The 19343-nt window shown below is 37.7% G+C and overlaps 1 protein-coding gene across 1 annotated transcript in view; it reads right to left on the reverse strand.

The window, feature by feature from the left end:
* Positions 1 to 19343, reverse strand: part of LOC106929367 (receptor-type tyrosine-protein phosphatase mu-like) — a 192654-nt gene that overhangs the window by 70367 nt on the left and 102944 nt on the right. The window contains exons 10-13 of the mRNA XM_088014377.1: positions 18783 to 18984; positions 17517 to 17619; positions 6166 to 6439; positions 2548 to 2584 (exon numbers count right to left, since the gene is read on the reverse strand). Of these exons, the coding sequence (XP_087870503.1) occupies positions 2548 to 2584; positions 6166 to 6439; positions 17517 to 17619; positions 18783 to 18984 (616 nt within the window). The remainder of the gene's footprint in view (positions 1 to 2547; positions 2585 to 6165; positions 6440 to 17516; positions 17620 to 18782; positions 18985 to 19343) is intronic.

Raw genomic sequence — 19343 nt, forward strand, 5'->3', positions numbered from 1 at the left:
CTGAAGCTGGAAGCACCATCATGCAACACAGAGTCAGAGAAACACAAACGAAACAATTCACGTTTGTTTCATCAAATATGGAAAAAAAGAATCGATTGGCAGCTCTAGCTAAGGCACGTAGAAAGAAATTTAGCTTTTGCTGCAGAAGCAGAATATCATACTGAAAAATCAATTTGAGGAATTTGAGGCACTGGTTTGGAGGCTGTAGTTCATTGTAAAAGTACCTTTCTGTAATCCGTCATATCGGTGGTACTTCCAGAGAGAGAAAACTCTATGACCACTTCCTGCTTCTCTTTAGCTCACCTCACAGGTTTTCAACAGGATTTTGGTCTGGGACTGACATGGCTTTGAAAGAAAGTTTGATTTTGTTACAAGGAGAAAAACTTCTTTGTCGTTATAGACAAGCTTTAAATCTTTATCCCATTGAAAGACTCAAACATGACCAATTTTCAGTTTACTGAACACAAGCCATCTGATTTTAATGTTAAAGTAAAATCGGTATTTAAATGAATTCATAGTGATGTTCACTTAAAAACGTTTGCCAAAGCCATTGGAGTATAGTAACAAAACCACAACATCACAGATCCTCAACTATACTTAAAGAGTCTCAGGCACCCTTTTAAATTTTCACCCTTTGTTTACGATAAAATGCCTCAGGAAACCAAAAATTATGAATTTGTAAATAAAAACCTATTTTTCTGACTGAAAAATAAAGTACACATTTTGAAAGATGCTTCAGTCGCATACATTTGAAATGAATTGCGAGATACAAACTATTGTGCCACATTTAAGGCAAACATCTTACATCACCAAATAAAATGTGCTGAAATTAAAGGTTGGCGTATTCAAATTTTCAGTATAAATTTACTGCTGTAGAGGACAAATGTACGCATCCTTAAGGGTTGCAAATAAATGTATCCGCCTCCGTATATCCTAGTGAGAAAGATCTGGAATGCTAAAATGTTTTCCTTCAGGTGATACATGGCTCTCTATGATCCTTACACTTGTATGTGGAACTGAACTCGGCCTATTGACCCATGTAGACGTGGTCATTTGGGCCTTCTGCAATAAATCTATAGTGCAACTGAATGCAGACAACACAATATATGAGACTGTCGGGCCATGTGGCAGAACCTCCCACAACCCAGAACGGATTGTGACGATGACTCCCTCTGGCCTTATCAATTTTGCTCCCGGATCAATGGTGCTTAGACTTCATCACCCTTAATGCGAGGAGCAGGACATTCGCCCAGCATAGCTAAGTACCTACAGACCTCGCCGGGCACATTGGCTGCCTCCAAATCACAGAAAAACACATGTTCTCAATCAATATGGTGTCTCGCAAAAGTATTCTTACCCGTTGGGGCTTTTCAGATTATAGCAAACAGCAAACTTAATGGGTTTCTATATGATAGACCAGTGCAAGACTGTGGATAATTGTGAAGTGGAACAAAAGTGATGGACGGCCTTCAGAATTAAAGAATGAATAAAAATCTGAATGCTGTTGTATTTTGATAACATTTACTTTATACCCTGAAATAAAGACCAGTTTGACCAACTGCCTGTCAAACAGTGTGCAACTTACTAGTGAAATAAATCTGGCTGTTCTGTGAGGGCCTGAGAGGAGTTGGGGAAAATTAGCAGACAAACAGCAACATGAAATCCAAGAAAAACAGCGACATGTCAAGGATTAGCAAGATCCCCAAGCTGTTATGACTGCTTGGGGACTTCTAAACTTGTTTAGTTTTGCTTATTTGTTCCATAACTCTTAACAAGTGAAAGTAAACTTATTTATTTGCAGTCGCTGTAGTTTTAAAGTGTATAAAAATCATTGTCAGGGGAACCATACCATCAATATGACTGGTGTAAAGTGTTTCTGCTGGCCTATCAGATTCTTTACTTACATGATGGCGATGCTGAACCCGCAACCAGAGCTACAACGTAGTGGTTTAGATCACAGTATACTCGTATGTTAGAATGTCCTAGTCAAAGTCCAAACAAAAGTCCAACTGAGAATTTCAGACTAACCCCAAACATTGATGTTCAGAGATGCTCTTCATTCAGTCTGACTGAGCTTAAGATATTTGGCCAAGGGGAATTGACAAAACTTCCAGTCTTCTGATGTGACAAAATGCATAACCCCAAAAGACTTACAGCTGTAAATGCAGTTAAGATTTTTCCTACATAGTATTGATTCAGATATATTCAGATTTTTTTTGTTAAAAAATTGTCTATCCTTTTCCCTTAACTTTACAATTGTGCCCTACTTTGCATTGGTCTGTCACATAAAAAAACCCCAAAATGCACAAAGGTTTGTTGTTTCACGGCAAAAACAAAATCTTACAAAATTTTGTGCTGTTGCAGTGAGAAAATGAGAAAATGCTTTGCTAGAAACTGTGCAGTGATCCAAATCCATGCGACAAAACTGCAGCGTAGTTGTAGAGTGTAAACACAAACATAACAATCTGAAAATGTGTTATTTTGTACAAGCCCAAAAACCAAATGCAAGTTAAATAAAAAAAAAAACAAACTCTGATCAGGTCCTACCTTTGGTTGCCACCCTGACACAGTCAATTTTGGTTTCCTTTCCATATAGATAAAGAAAGAGAGAAAGAAAAAAAGTGGAAGAAGAAAAGGATCACAGGTTATTATAAAAACACAAAGCTACACATATGACAGGAACAACACCTGTCCACAGCACCCATCGTTACAAAGACACAGCGTGACCAGTCTCCCGCTGGCCCCTATCATCTGTTGAGCTCAATGACTGTGACACAAAATGCAGCTAAGCGAGAGGCCCCACAGCACAGATTAGAGGTGCTGAGCTGCTGATTTGTCAACCAACAGTGATCTGTCTGCGGCTCGCGGCTCAAGGTGGTCAGCCGGTGTGGAGAAACCATCGCCCTGTGACAGGCGACGCCGACACTAAGCAGGGCTCCAGCATGAAACATCAGGGAGACTCTCAGAACAGGTTGTGGAGTTTCTGCTCTGACAACAGCCTTCGAAAACATGCATACATGAAAGCCCTCCACTGCTGGTGGAGAAGTCTGCTGTCAGAAAGAGTCTGGTGAACAGGAAAAAAAAGGGACAGACAGAATTGGGGATCCGATGAGTAATGAAACATCGGAGCGCTGTGTCGCCCCGCGCTCGTCCTGCCAAGCTGTCCGGTGAGCAGGTAACATTTAGAGGCAATAGGAGGCTTAATGACGAGAAACCGGGGACAAAAATACATCACCGTTCATGCAATCTCTGGGAACATTACTGCTGCTTTTAAGCTGTCAGATGGTCCTTTTATTATAGGCGATGTCATGAGAAGTCGCACTGGATTTTTACTTGAGCTAAAGGCTAAAGAAATTCTAGTTATAGGTGGCGTATACCTCCTTTAAGTGCTTAGTTTGTCTAAGAGGCAGAACGGAATCATGTCTGTGTTATTAGACACTAATTAAGGCTCCAAGGACCTTCTATTGACAGCGTATGCTTGACAAAGAAAGCGACTGCTGTGAACCAAAACATCGAATATATAAATGTCAGAATGTCTCCTTTATAGGCACAGAGCTGTGAGCAACAGTCCACTTAGAGGTTTCTATCCACTCACCATCAGCATGAATGTCCATTTAATTTAAACCAGAGGTCAACAACCTTTAGAACTCAAAGAACTGCTTGGCCCTAATTTTTAATGTATAGAATTAGTGAAGAGCGGAAGAACCTTACTTTACCCTTAGAAAAAAGCAAGCTTATCAAAGTTTATGAACACCTACTGGATGAATGGCTCATGTTTTCTATAGTTTGATCAAAGAACTAAACATTTACATATAATTTCAGGTTTTAGAACAAAGAAAAAAGTAAAAATGTTACAAAAAGACACATTTTTAATTGAATATAATGAACTAAATCTATGAAAAACGAAATTAATAACGTAGTTTGAAGCCTAATGACCAAAAAAAAAAAAAAAAAAAAAACTTGTATTGCCACCATTATAGAAATTCAGAAATTCTGCACAAAAATAGTATAAAAAATACAAGAGCTATTTCTTTTCTATCTTTATATTTAAACATATTTCTCAGGTCTTTATTATTTTTGGCCAACGTAACGAAGAGTCACCGTGAAGGGTCTAAAAAGCCATTTCTGGTTCGGGAGTTGCAGGTTGCAGATCCCTGGATTGAACCATTCAACCATGCCTGAACTATTTTTCTTTCCAATGTGGAAAGATAAAACAAAATATAATCATACATTCAAAAATTACCCATATAGACTATAACAGATATTTGCAGACCTGCTAATTGTTGGTTAAATGTTGCAGATAAACCACGTTTTCTGTCGAGCAAGCTTCTGGTATTGTTCTGACTGCATCATGACAGATCACTCTTCTCATCAAAATTGGTAAATTTCACTGAAATTCTTTGGTTTCCTGTGTTTTAAATTTTTATGAGCATTTAAAACAAGAAGGTGAATATTAGCTTTTTCAGCTTTTGTAAAACCAGTTTTGATGAGGTATCCATTTTGATTTGAAGTGGAGTTGATATATTTGGAGGAAGTACAACTTTTTTATTTTAAGCGACTTTGTGGTGGCTCAGCATGATGCTACCACCACCATGCTTGATATTTATGGTTTTAACAACGAAAGCATCACTCTGACCTTCCAGTAGGATTATGCTAGATGTTTGTTATGTCTATAAAAGTTGTGTGGTTGATAAGCAACAATAAAAACATTGACAGGAGTTAATGTACATTTCAGAGCCTGTTTGGATTATTTTGACCATGTGTGCCATTTCTTATGCACACACATAATCCTGGAAAAACAACAGGTCAAATAAACGTCTATGAATGTGTGTGAGCTTCAGAATGGACTTGTAAGTCAACACAGACTCTCCTCCTCCCCGTCACAACACAAACTGACTTGTATCTGTCAGTGCTTTAGTCTCAAGAGCAAACTTTGCTAATTTGATTCAGCGCTGCCTCGTGTTATTTGTATTGCCTCTTTAAAGACGTGCCAGTGTTGCTCAAGGAGGCTGTTTATGGTGATTCTCATTCAGGACACAATCGGCAGGGCTCTTGAAGTCGCGACCGAGTGAGCTGCACAGGGGAGGGCCCCTCCAAGTGCCACTTGATGACAGCAGCTATGACCTGGAGGATTAGTCAGCCCCGTTGTTATCCCCCAACTTGCACACTTAACTGCAGATCGCATCTTAAACGCTGTTTGTCAAGAGTTTCTGTGGGGTTTGAAGCAAAGCTCCAAAAGAAAAAGGCAGGAAAATAGCACACCAGTAATGGAGTGAGGGGGTATGCCATGGGGTGCAGGGCTGCATTTCAAGCTTGACCCTGTTGGAAGCTGCTACATGTGCAGTTACTGCAGTTTGTACGTGAGAAGTTCGAATGAAACTGCTGGATGCAACAATCTGCTCCTACTAGCTAAAAATAGTATGTTCAAAGAAAAGGAGTTCAAATCTTAGAGTTTTACTTTTATTTAAATCTACTTTGATATTATTTAGAAGAAAATAAGTGGTTTGACGAGAAAAGGTAGCAGGACGTTGTTGAGAAACTAAACGACAGAATAATTAATTTTGCAGCTTTGACTTTTTTTTTTAAATTGTGCTCATCAGTTTGATTCTCACTAACTGAAGTTGATTAAATTAAGAACAACAAATTAGATTTTCTCTCAATTATGATAATCTGATTATGTTGTTACTCAGTTGAGACAGTTAATTGTATATTTGATTAAATTGCAGAAAACTGAACCGGGAGTGATTATGTTTCTGATTTTTTTATTCATTTATTTTATTTTTTTACTGAAACCAAAAATCATATAAATGGACATTTCCATTTCAGTGTCCACAGTTTGAACTGTTGCTCTGCTATGATTTGGTAGAGCCATGATGGACGTCGGAAATGAGGATCGGGGGGGTTGAACTGAGCGATTAAGTTGTTTTTATATTTATTAAACCAAATAAATATAAAAATCTAAACAAACCCAATTTAACAAAAGCCCCAAAATAAAACAACGGCTACGCATTTATATAAAATCCAAAATCAAAATTAATCATCTACTATATATACAAGAAATCCAATGAAAACAAAAATAAACATAAAAATTTAAATTATGCATTTCTCTGAATTCAACTGTGGTGAGATTAATATAAAATAAAATAATAGTTGGCTGACACCCACCCCATTGGCTGTGCTGACGGCCTGGTAGTAGATACTGTAGCTCTTCTGAGGCAGCAGCGGGGCGTTCCAGTAGCCATTGTAGGTCTTGTTGTCGCCCACGGTGAAGGGCTGGGGCGAGTGGATGCCGGCGGCGGGGAATTGAGCAGTGAAGTAATACTGCGAGTTCAGCAGCGTGGCGTTCTGGAAGTGAATGGGAACTGGGTAGCAGCGTAAGATTTCTGCGGTGCCCCGTGCTCTGCGTGGACGTTCCTCCTCCACTACCACCTGGTACACGCTGCAAACACAGAAACCAAACAGGATTAGCTAACTCCAGTGGGCATTAGTTGAATGCTATTGGCAACTTGCATGCTTTTTTGTTCCAGTTAGCCTTTGCTAAAGTGTGGCAGTTGTCTTTTTTTATAAACAAAAACAGGCATACATGCTGCAACGCTTAATTTGTCAGAAAATCCCATTCCATCCAGAAAACAGGAAAAAAAAAAAAAAAAAAAAAACTTGTTCTCTCAAAAGACAAACTAATTTCACAGAAAAGACTACAGCAAAAATATATGAGCTATAACAAAAGAAAGGGTCTGATTTTCTTTGGTTTTTCATCATTCTGCAACTGAAAAGGTTAACGGCACTTTCCATTTCTCCACCGCTCGAGCCGTGTAGTTAGTCGAACTAAAACTACAGCTTTGTGTGTCTTGACAGGGACGACATTGTCTCTGAGCCGGCCACTTAGTTTGAGGGAGAGCCTGTCTTGTAGCTGTCCATGTTAGTATGCATCACACATCCACCTGTTAAATCTATTGAGTGACAAAGAGTCTGTTTACAGCTGCCATAGGGAATAAGCAGGCCTGAGTGAGAAATAGCGCTACTCTCTAAAAGAGCAGAAAATATAGCTATTGTGACCCAAAAAAGTGCCAGAATAAAAAATAAACAAGACCATTTGTGAAGAAATTTAAAAGGGGCCTGTTGGGAGGTTTGTAGCACTAGCATGTTGACCTACAATTACATATTCCATGTGGTTTGCAAACAGCAGTGTAAGCTTACGTTAGCATTGAGCTAACGTTAGCTTACATTAGCTTACAAGCTACTGTGGGCTATTACTGTCATGTTACTTCATGAAGCATGCTAATAGCAGTGTATAAGCCAAAAAAAAATTTTTAGGCAAGTATTTTGTGCAGCTTTAAAAACACATAATTATTAAAATAACATTTAGATGCATTTTTATGTTCAGGTACTTTAAAGGTAGTGTTTGATAAGTTTAAAAGATAACCTCTTGCCTAAAAAAAACACTTAATGTACAATTTTAAATGGCTTTTTGTGGTAGTATTATGTAACTTGAAAATAAAAAAAATACATTTTCATTAATCTTCATAAAGAATCAAACTCAAATTCAAACTTAAATATAACAGCCTCAGATCTTAAAAGTTTTAAAATTAAGGAAAACACAATTAGGTGTTTTACCTCACACACTGGTTAACTAGTTCAAATGCTTCAGCAATTTGTGAATCTATTTAACAATGAAGCACATTTATGGTAACACACTGAAGTTTAGTTTCTACGTTAAGTTGTTCTATGCTGTATGAAAATGGTAGGTAGGCTAAAGTGAGCTTGGTTGAGTGTAAATATAGATGGGGAAAAAAAATCTTTGCTCAAGTAGCTGTACTCCAAAGCCCTGCAGATGATCAATTGTTCCCCACGGATGGTAGTAGATGACTAAGTATCCCCTTGTGTGTACAAGCAAATGCTCTTTAACCCTACAGTTTATCATGAGGTGCTTGCAGTGTCATTAAAATCTTCTCTCTTTGCTCTCAGTGGGTGTGGCCCAATTCCTTAGAGCTCTCCTATTTAGCAACAGGGTGGGAGGTAATGAAATATTTAATCCTGCTCAGAGTCTGCTGGAGAAATCAGCCTTTAATTACTGTCCCCTATTGAGAGGCGAGGTCAAAGGGCAGGTAGGGATGGTACATCGGGAGCCACTTAAGTAGCCTGGGAGCAACAGAGAAATGACTGATTAGTCTGCAAGGAAGTCTGAGCCAAAACACTTTAGATCTGGTGTGAACTGTCACTGACAGTATATTAGTCAAGATAAACTACGGTTGAGAAACGCTGGGGGAAAAAAAAATTGCCCCTCAGACTTTTATTCTTGCTTTGTTGTCATATTTAGATGTTCAAATCAAAATATAATATACCGTATTTATTTTCCGTACTATAGAGCGCACCTCACCATAAGCCGCACCCACAAAGTTTAAAAAAACAACAACAAAAAAACAAACAAAAAACAACTGGAAACATACATATATAAGCCGCTGGTATCGCCGCCCCTCTCGGTTTTCCATAAATCTGCTGCTAAGGAGTAGCCCTTACCATAAACTAGTTCAGTCTATTTCCTTCCTGTACTACCAGATCGACAGCCTTCAACTTAAAAGCTGCATCATATGAACTTCGTGTGGTTTCCATGATGAGGGGCTCTGAGTCTGAAAACATTTCTCCGTTGTGCCTGCTGCTAGCATGTGCTTGTTCTAAATGAAAATCAGCACTTTCTTCTTTGATTTCCAATTTTGACTTCCAATGATTCTCTTCCTGCTAAAGAGCCCCCTGGTGGTTGAATAAAAATCCACAGGAAAGCCGAACGTTTCATTTATTAACTGAAAAAGCTACTCAAACTAAGCTAGCCCTTTACAAAACAATGAATGTCCTGATGCTAACTTACAAGTTAACCACAATTTACTATATATTTTTATTCTACTTTCACAATTGTTACCCAGGGGTGATTCCTGCTAGACCATTAGAATCAAGAAATTACCAAAATATAGCCTGTTTGATAACATGAAGTAGACTAAAACTCATAACACCCCGATCCACAGACAATCAAGAACAAATGAGAAGTGAAAACTATCAGTCTGGAAATGATTATAAAGATATTTCTCAAGCTTTGGGAAACCAGCAATCCACAGTAAGTGACATTAACAAATGGAGAAAACAGTTACTGGATGAACAAAATTATTCCAGGAGCACATGAACAAATTCATCCAAGAGTCACAAAAAAACCCAAGACATCTTTTAAACACTCCAGGCATTACTTGCCTCAGTTAACGACTGTGTTTATGAAAAGCATCAAGTAAAAGAGAAGGCAAAAATATCATCTATAACAAAGTTCAAAAGTCAAAACCACAGCAGATCAATAAGATTACAAACGCTCATCTCATATTTGCTTAAAAAATATATTTTTTTTCAGTAAATAAATGCAATCTCAGGACAGTTTTCAATTGGTCTACATTGCTCTATATCTGCGTGATCAACAACCCAAACCAGAATAAGGTGGTAAATATTTTTTACAATCAAATCATTCATAAAAAACTGAAATTATTGTTCTGCTGACTTTACAACACATCATGTAAAACATTAAGTTTATTATCACATAAATCAGTTTGTAAAATGCCAGTGAATCACTGGCTCACCCCAGCTGTTTCTTTATAATATGATGATATGGCTGTGCTTATTGACAGACACAGTTTTAATAGAGTTGCTTTCCTTTCCGCAGGCTAAATAGAAAGTGCCACAGGCTATGAGGCTCCAAGGAGAAGAATGCTTGTAAGGTGGAAATCCAAACCAGTCAGAACAAAAAAAAAAAAAAAAATTTAGCTCACAACAAATTCAAAATAAAAAAGGTGTAGTTATCATAATCAGTGTCTCCAACATAAGTTCAGATGCTTTAGACAAGTTGAACTGCCACATGAGGCTGTTTCTTGTACTATGAAATGCATTAACCTTTTTTTTGTTCCCCTAATTGCTGCCAACTTGCTAATAAGCCTTTAAGCAGTTGACACTTTGTCACCTCTTGCTGAGTTCACAGTTTACATCATGAGTCATTTTGACAAACCCGAGACATTTTAGTCAGTTTTTTGATTTAATGTGACACGATAAAACAAACAGCAGATGAACCACAATGGCTCTGATGGCAGGAGCTAAAATCTTCTACAGCTGGAGACACGATAGTTCAACATATTTTTATACAAAGAAAAGTAAAACAACTTTGATACTGAATATATAAAATCTGAGCCATAAAGATTTCAGAACTATAAATCTGATTGATAATGGTGTCATAAGGAATAACTGCCAATATAAACTGGCTGTTAGACTTCAAATCAAGCATTTCGCAATTAGTATTAATTGTTTTTTGTCCTTGACTTATTATTTTGTCCAGATGCCAGAATTGCAACAAACTCTGCTTTTAAGTCTTTGACTTGACTCCTGCTTGCCCTGCATTATGCGTTAATAATACCTGACAGGCTTGACTTAGACTTACTTCCTAGTTCTTGATTTTCTACCACATTAGCTGTCTGCAACAACATCTTACAAATTACTGGAACAAGTGCAGCTTATAAACACTGTTGTATTTGCTAAAACCTACTTATAAGCTTGCTGTCTACTTCTAAGAAAGAAGGTAGCAAATATGTAATCAAAGATGAGCCTAAACAAGATTGCACACAAACGTTTAACAATCAAAGGTTCTTTACCAGACATTATAAGTGACGGCTTTGGTATTTTAGTTAGTACTACAAACATTTGAGTCTTTTTTTTTGTTTTAGCTGTCCACTTGTAACAATCAGCAGTTGTACTATGAGTTTATTTACTATTTATAAGGAGTATTTTGAATATTTAAAGCAGTATAAAAAAACGTAATGTCTCCTTCATAAATGTTATATCTGATTGTTATTCAAGCAAACAGGATTATGTTTACTTCATATCAGAGTATAATTAAGATCACTGTTATTCAAACCAGTGACATATTTATCACTAAAGTCATATTTTAATTCTACCAAAATGTTTCTATAGTTTCTGTAATGTTTTAGAGCCACCCAGCCAGAGTTCAGACAGGAATGGAGCTAAACATTAGGGTGATGGTCAGAAGGCCTTCTGACCTAAGACTTTAAGATTTTTTAACAAGAATAAGTCATCAAATTGGACCAAAAAGACCAAAAACATAAATATTTTTCAATTGATTACTGTAAATAGTTTTTAACAGGCCGAAATGAAAATGTACATACTTCTATTTATAGTCTGCTAACGTAACTTTACATGCAATGCTGAAACATAAGCTCCTAATTCTATAACTCCCTCTATGAACACCTTGTACTGCTCTCTATGGTCAGCAGAAAATTGGGATAACAGGACAACTGCTCAAAAGCTGTTTGATTTTTGTCAAAGCAGGTATTATTTTTATTAGTTTTATTTTCTCAGATGTAATACTATATTCAAATAAATAAGAAAAAGAAACCACTATGACTTCTTTAGATTTCTTAAGCATTATGAAAATCCTTCTTAGAGATATCAAGCAAATGTAAAGTGATTTTCACATCTGTTTATGATTTTTGATGGAGGAAAAATCATGCATCTAATTCCAAACATCCTGTAGTTCCTTCAGAACAGGGATAATGTGACGACAAAACTAGCTGAAGGGAGAACCGGTATCAGGAGAGCCTTGTAAGCTGTTGAATGGTCTTCCACAAGAGGCCAGCAGGGGAGACCTGCATCCCCGCAGCAGCACTGCAACCTGAACTGACACCAATTAGGCCTCCCCCAGCCTCGCCGCCCGATAGATTTCAGCTGCACCGCCATGTGACATCAACCAATTATGGCGGATTGACTTGAAATCGACCGGATTGTGACCTGAAACCCAGATTTATTTTTCATGTGGGCTGATAGAGGAAGGACTGCGGGCCGTTTGAGCAGATCCAGGAATGAGGATGGGAGGCATTTTCAATCACTGTCTTGGGTTAATGTTAATCTGATGCCTCTCTCTGCCTATATGTGTGATTTAAAAGCGGCTGTAAGTTACGCTTTCTCCTGACCCTGCATCCTTCCTCCTCGCCTCCATCTTCTTACTCTTTATTTTTCCCCTGGTGTCTGCAAAAGCAATAAAGCAAACAAATTAGAAGGTACCATAGATTACATACGCTATTAAATCGTGAAAAGCAGCAAGTTAAGTTACACTTAGGCATAGTCATTAGGGTTTGCTGTGCTGTGATCAAAGAAAGTTGGGGCCTATTTTAGGTTGCAAGAAAATCCCTTAACTGATATCAGGCCACGGTTAAGCAAAGATAATCTAACGCTACAGGCTAGAGGAGACGCTCAAGGCAAAGGTTATTGCAGAAAGAGAGAGAAGGGCTGATTTAGTGGTGTGGATGATAAGGAAAGCGTTCCAAATCATTTTTTTCCCCAGCAGAAGCATGTAAACATCTATTTTGATGTTACGGAGTGAGGAGGCGGATGCTGGCGCTGACGAGGGGCCATTGCAAACATTAGTTTAACACGACATGACTGATAGACAGTTGGCTAATCCTCTTAAAGAAACAGTGTCCCCTCTGGTAAAAAATGTTCCCGGCTTCACACGTTGGCCTGGGAGATTAGGAGCAAAATCCAACTTAGAAATGTTACACTCATTAGCAAAAACACAAATAAAAAAATACATGTATAAATAAATAGCAAATGTTTATCTAAAATATCTTTTTTTTTTCTGCTTAAGTGGAATCAGTATTTGAGCCTGTGCTATCAAGAGATCTTCCAGTGCAGCTTCCCTTCCTGTGTGGAACATCTGATGCTTGAAAGTCAAACGTCTGGTGGGTTATTGCCTCCTAAACCCAATCAGCATGCAAGATTGCATTATCAAATCAAGCTTGGTGCTGCTCTGCTCCGCTCTGCAGTGGATAAGTGTCTCTCCGATGTCAAACCTTTTTTTTTCATCAAGCGTTTCAAGTTTTCATGAAGTGAAAATCAGAACATGATACTGACTAGTGTCGAAAAAAGAAGTACGGAAAAGGCAACATTTAATTGGACATGGGGGTTTCAACATTTTCTTCATCTCAGACTTTCAGATTAGTACTCACTACCAATTCTAAAAGTAAAACTTTCTTTACTGGATATATTTCTGTCAAGGACAGAAATATATCCAGTTTTGAATATCTCTACATATTGGTTTTAAATATCTCTACATATTGGTTTTAAATATCTCTACATATTGGTTTTAAATATCTCTACATATTGGTTTTAAATATCTCTACATATTGGTTTTAAATATCTCTACATATTGGTACTTGGAAAACTACAGATTGCATGGAAGGATGGGCAAAGAGGTGGAAACAAGGGATAGAAAGGTGAATTTAGAGACAGGTAACAGACAGAAAGCTTTCAAGATAGAAAAATTATGAATAGAAAAACAGAAAGACGGACCAAGTTAAGGATGGACCAAAAACCTGATAGTAGAATAAATGAATGGATGGAAAAAAATTATTGGCGACAGAAAAATGAATAGACAGTAGGATGGATGGAAAGATGTAGAGATGGATGAAAAAACAGATGGATAGATTGAGAGATAGGAAATGAACGGACAAATAGATATAAAGCTTTGTAAAAAATTAAGAGCCCGTTGAAAAAACCCTGGTTGTTCCACTAAATATTGGTTTCTGAACTCTTCCTGAGTCAAAACATTAGAGTTGTTGTTTCTCAATGTATATGAACTTGTTTGAGGTCTGAAGCTCTGCATCTTTTTCGTTATTTTGACATTTTCTCATTTTCCGCAAATAAAAACTGAATTTTCGCTGGTAATGTCAGAGACATGCTGTCAGTAGTTCATAGAATAAAAGAACAATGTCCATCTACTCAAACATAAACCTATAAAAAGTCAAATCAGATCATTTTAAGTGGCTTCTTAATTATTTCCAAAGCTGTAAGTAGATGGACTGAAAGTTGGACAGATTAAAAATCCATCCATCCGTCTTCATATTCCTTGAACGTGGGGAATCGCTACATCTACATCAATGCTCAGGTAAACAGTGGATCCTCCTCTGAATAAAATCAGTCACCTTCAATTTTTCAAAAGTCCAATTTCTCCCTTACAGGGTTGAGGTGGAAAGCACCTTCAAAAAGCACGCCAGCATCTGTTCTTGGACCTGAATCCCAATCTCTCCTGTTTGCTGCCCTTTACCGCTTCCTCTCCTTTTTGCAATGCATATTTGAAAGCAGCGTGCGCACACAAGAAGACTGCCCGCTGGCCTTTACGTCCTGAGAGATTGAAGAGAAGCGAGAAGGTGGGGAAAAGAGCTGCGGACCTGTGGACCTCTAAAGTTTAGATGAGGGAAGGCTGTGCCGTGATCAAAGGATGCCTCAATTACTTTTGAGCTGCGGTTGAGCCGTGCGGTGAACTTTACGGATTAATTTTTTTAATGGAATATCTTGGGACTCATTAAACATTCATGCTCTGCAAAACTAAACATCTGTATCAAAACACATTGTTTTCTCTGTTCTTCAATTATTCACAAGCACAGAGTGTGACCACATTTTAAATACATCAGATAGCATTTAGGGAAAGCGTCACTGCACACTTTTGCTGAAGATTAGTCAATGCAACACAGGTTTTTACACTAAATTCAGTTTCTTCTTCCCTTCTGGCACGCTCTCCCTCCATTGGTAAACAGTTAAGCAGCCCAGTGTTCTAATGAGTAGAAGCTCCAATTTTCTGAGCCTCTGTTAATTATAATTAGAGCTCTGTAATTACTCTGCAGAAAGAATGGCAGCCTGGGTAAGGCCATCTGAATTGTACCTGGGAGAAAATTAAAAACCCATCACTCTGTCTTACTTGCTCGGGCTTCTACGTCTGTTGCCCGGGCATTTATCTGGACAGCTGCACATATGGTAAACATGAGCCGACAAGCCTGACTAAAGATCTCCAGGCTGTAATCTTTAAAGGACCCACATGAGCTGATGGTGTAAAATTGAGTTTTACAGCAAGCCAAAGTGTTTGCCACTCTCCTTTAAGGCGTTGTAGAGCACTGTGTAGAAGAGCTTTTACTTGATATTCTGGCGTTCTACACTGATTGGCGAAAGTACTTTTCTCCCTTGAATCTTTTTTGCATTTTCTCATATTATAGCCACAAATTTCATTGTAGTTACTGGGGTTTTATGTAGTAGATTATTATACAGTAGCACATAGTTGTTAATAATAAAGTGAAAGGAAAGGGATGCATGGTCTCCGATCAATATACATCTTAAAAGCATCGTGACCAATTGTATCAGAATCTAAATAATTTGTAGAATCATTTGTAGAAACCCCTTGCACATCCAGAAACTGTAATTTTTATTATTTTATTTTATTGTTTAGTTGATACACTGCAAAAACAAACTCTCACAAAGTATTTTTGGTCTAGTTTCTAATGCAAATATGTTGATACGCTTGAAATAAGACAAAATTAAAACAAGCTCCTATATCTTGCTGAAAAGTTACTTGTTTTGTCTCATTTCAAGAGCACTAAAATATTTGCACTAAAACTAGAGCAAAAATACTTAGCAAGATTTTGTGTTTTTGCAGTGTAGGGACAGATACAATCATCACAGTGTTCAGAGCCGCAGCTAACACTTATCCCTTGAAGGACCTATATAAAATAATAATAAACCTAATATAATAATATCAATAGTAAATAAAATAAAATGACAAAAAATATATAAAACAATGTATTTGATGATAAAAATAATAATTTTGAACATATGTGAAGAAGAGATAATCCACTATATATTGGATCTTGTGTACCATATTAGGCTTCCAAAAACATAATGTGTTGTGTATAATTCTGCTATTAAAGAATGGTTTAAAGAAAATTAGGACAGTGCCTTCTGCTCTCCATTGTTCTTTCCTGATTCTTAGTAAAGGAAGGGTAAGCAGATGGCTGCAGTCACATGGTACACATTTAAACTTTAACAATGGTCCCAAAATATACCCTCATAAAATATCTAAAAAATATAACATGTTACAGGGTAACACTAGAACCAAAGAAACAACACTCTGAAAAAAAGAGAGAGCAGAACGTTGGTTTTCTCTATTTCTGTATCACATAAAGGGGAACTGCTATACTCCGATTTGGATCTCTACTGCTTCTAAAAACAGTCTAAGCATTTAAACAAACAAACAAACAAACAAAACACCCAGTCAGTTTTTGGTAAAAACCTATTTTGGTGTCTGGAAAATGATCCATTTCAAAAACTTTCAGAATGTGACATCACAAATCAGCAGGTGCTGCCCCTCACCTATCAACCTCAGTGAAGCCCAGCCTGTTACCTAGCAACCAAAGCTTATTTATGTCATGTTTGGTCAGCTGCTTTTACCACTGTATGCGCTGTACAATGGCTGCTGGAACAGAAAAATCTTTTGCTGTTGACTTACTATCCAGAAACCATTTGCTGCATTCTTGTTGGTTGTGCAGGAGGTTCTACTTTCACTTTAGAAAGAAAGAAAGCTGCAGCTGTATAATTCTGCACGCTTGCAGTCATTTTCACATGCCAGTGTAAACACTGATTTGGAGGGCGTGGCCAGCAGCAATTTATTTGGATTTAAAGTGACAAGAGACCCTAAGACAGCTCATTCTGAAAGGAGATCTAAAAAGGCAGAACTGACCAGACCAGACTGAACAGATGTATTTTTTTTTTTTAGCACAAATCTGTTATCAATCAATCAAAATTTATTTGTATTGCACATTTCAGCAGCAAGGCATTTCAAAGTGCTTTACATCATTAAACACATAAACACAGAGTCATGCAACATTGAATAAACAATCAAAAACATAAATTTTCCTGCTGAGTCGAAGTTCTGCCCTTCGAATCGGCAGGAAAAAAGAAAAAAAATGTTATACATTTTAGAGAATTGCTAGTTATACATGTGATCCTGTATGCAATCAAGTCAAAAATAAATGTATTTTCTTTGACTGTGCTGACTAATTAGAGCGCATACAACTGTTTGTGATTGTAGTGTAACCCTTTTTCAGTTCAGTTTTTAAGCCGATTGATCCTACTGCTTGCTGAAGTAAGACAACATCACACAAAATCTGACCAATAAACCCTGCCAGACACCTGCAGGGATCTTCATGAGCCAAAATAGAGGCTTTTATGCAATAAACTGACTTTTAAAAGGAAACACCTGCTGTCTTTCCTTAATAATGAGTAATATATTCAGCACAAAGCAGGGTAAATTCCCTCACTCCCCCAGAAGCCTGTGGTGGCTCAGGGTGGGCAGCGTGCTACATGAAAGGCACGCATAGGAGAGAGATCCTGAAGCTAGCCTTGGCTGCACCAAGCTTTGTTCTCATCTTCAAAGGCTAGGTTTTTTTTTTTTTTACAGAATCAAAATCCACAAACAAAGCTCAGATGTGTACAGTAAGGCGCTGGATTCCCTGGTAACTCACTTTCACGGAGGGGTATTGATAAAAACAAGCTCTTTGATAATTCTTCGGTTGCTGATGGTGGTTCTGTGAGTTTTATCGTGTTGTCTTTTCTTCACACTGTGACGTATCGTCCGTGTCGTTACTGTGGGAGCCTACCTGACGGGCGCGCCTCTGCTCTGGGCGGGTTTGAGCAGCACAGTGACCGTGTTGTCCGTCTGGTTCAGAGAGGTCTCCTGGTCGTAAGCTGGCATAGAGGGAGCTAAGGTAAGGCGAAAACAAGCCGAAAGGTTTGATCAGAATCAAAGTTATCAAAGTTTGCATGTGAACTGGATGAAAAGAAGTCACATTTATGTCGTGTACTGTAAATTCATTCAACGCAGTGATATAGTTACATTTTTCTGTTCATTTTGATGAATTTTTGCTATCAGAAAAGATTTTGAAAAATTTGCTTTTTGACTTTAGAATAGTACATGGATTATATAAATGTTTGAGGGACGGTCAATTATGTGACCAGTGGCCTCTGAAATTGTATTATATTCGTTTTTTTTATTAAATGGTCATTACATTTTATGAATGCAATGAATGTAAGCACCGTATTTTCAGTCTTGTAGTACTCATGTCTCCTGCTCTGGAGACTACAGCTGAAAAGCTATACTTACAGGAATGTTAACTAATGTGAATATTCTCTAAAATGTTCAAAATCCTTCAAAGCCCCTTTTACTGCTTGGCCATCCTTCCACTTAACTTTCCAATAGCTAGCTTTGAAACAGAATGTACAGACTCTTTAGCAATGAATCCACCGCTTGACAGTGTTGGCCATAACTCACAATTTCTGCAATCAAATACCATTTATTTATTTACACAGAGAAAATGTACATTTCATTAACCTTCCAAGAGATGCATGGTACTAGATTATAGAAAAAAATGCTTATTTCCACCTGCTGTCCATGAACAGACTGAAGTAATCAATCTGCTAAGTATGACTTAGCAGATCATGAAGTGGTGAAAAGCCAGTATATAAATTAATTACACACACGTCTGATAATTCATTATTCAACCCGTGTTTTATATGTTTTTATCAGAGAAACTGACAATTAACAAAAACAATAGACAAAGATGCTTGAAATGTTGCTCATAAAATTTATATTTTATGATTTTCATCTCAAGTAAATGAACTACTGTTTAATTCTAATTTACTGTGCTAAACATGCAATAAAAATAAAACTACTTAAGTCCACAATCAGTTCAGTAGAAGAACTGTTGCTATGTTTAAAGCAAGTTGTAAGGATTTATGTGCTGTCCTATCAAATTTTATCTGCAAATTAAGAAAAAAAAAGTGCATGTTTAGCATCTCCATCAGCAGTGAGTGTTGCACAACACATTCTGCATTACTGACACCAGGACTCCATTGACCCTGCTGACCTGAAATCTTGGTGGTGAACTGGGTTATGACAGGGGGGCCGTAGCCCTTGGCGGTGCTAGCGCGCAGCGTGAAGGAGTACGTGGAGCCCGGGTAGAGGCCCGTGAACACGTGGGTGGTCTCGTTGCCCAGCTTCACAGCCTTCCCGCTCTGGTTGGAGAGGTCCAGCTCGGGGTCAAAGGAGCTCACCGCCTTATAGGAGATCTAGCATTAAATTAAAAAAACAAAGAGAATATTGTTTTAGTTGCCCTAGAAACTCTGGTTTTTGCTTCATGTTTTTATTTTTTATTTTTGGAAGAAATTGGCAACACAAAAAAATATCAAGGACTTCAACATGAAGAATATGAGAGCATTGCTACGGTACATGTTCAGTATCTTGGCTCTTAAATATCAGCCGACTTTAACAGCCTTAAGCTGAGCTTTTTCAGTCACATGACCTCCAAGTTAACGTCCTGTTCAGATTCACCAAAGATCTGCAATCGGAGAGAAACATCAGCAGGAAACTGTGGTTGAAATTAATCTTCTCTACTATGTTATTTGAATGAATTCAATTTGTTTCACAC

This window comes from Poecilia mexicana, unplaced genomic scaffold (genome assembly GCF_051168715.1).
Source record: "Poecilia mexicana isolate PSO_F unplaced genomic scaffold, ASM5116871v1 scaffold_17, whole genome shotgun sequence".
Taxonomy (NCBI): Eukaryota; Metazoa; Chordata; class Actinopteri; order Cyprinodontiformes; family Poeciliidae; genus Poecilia; species Poecilia mexicana.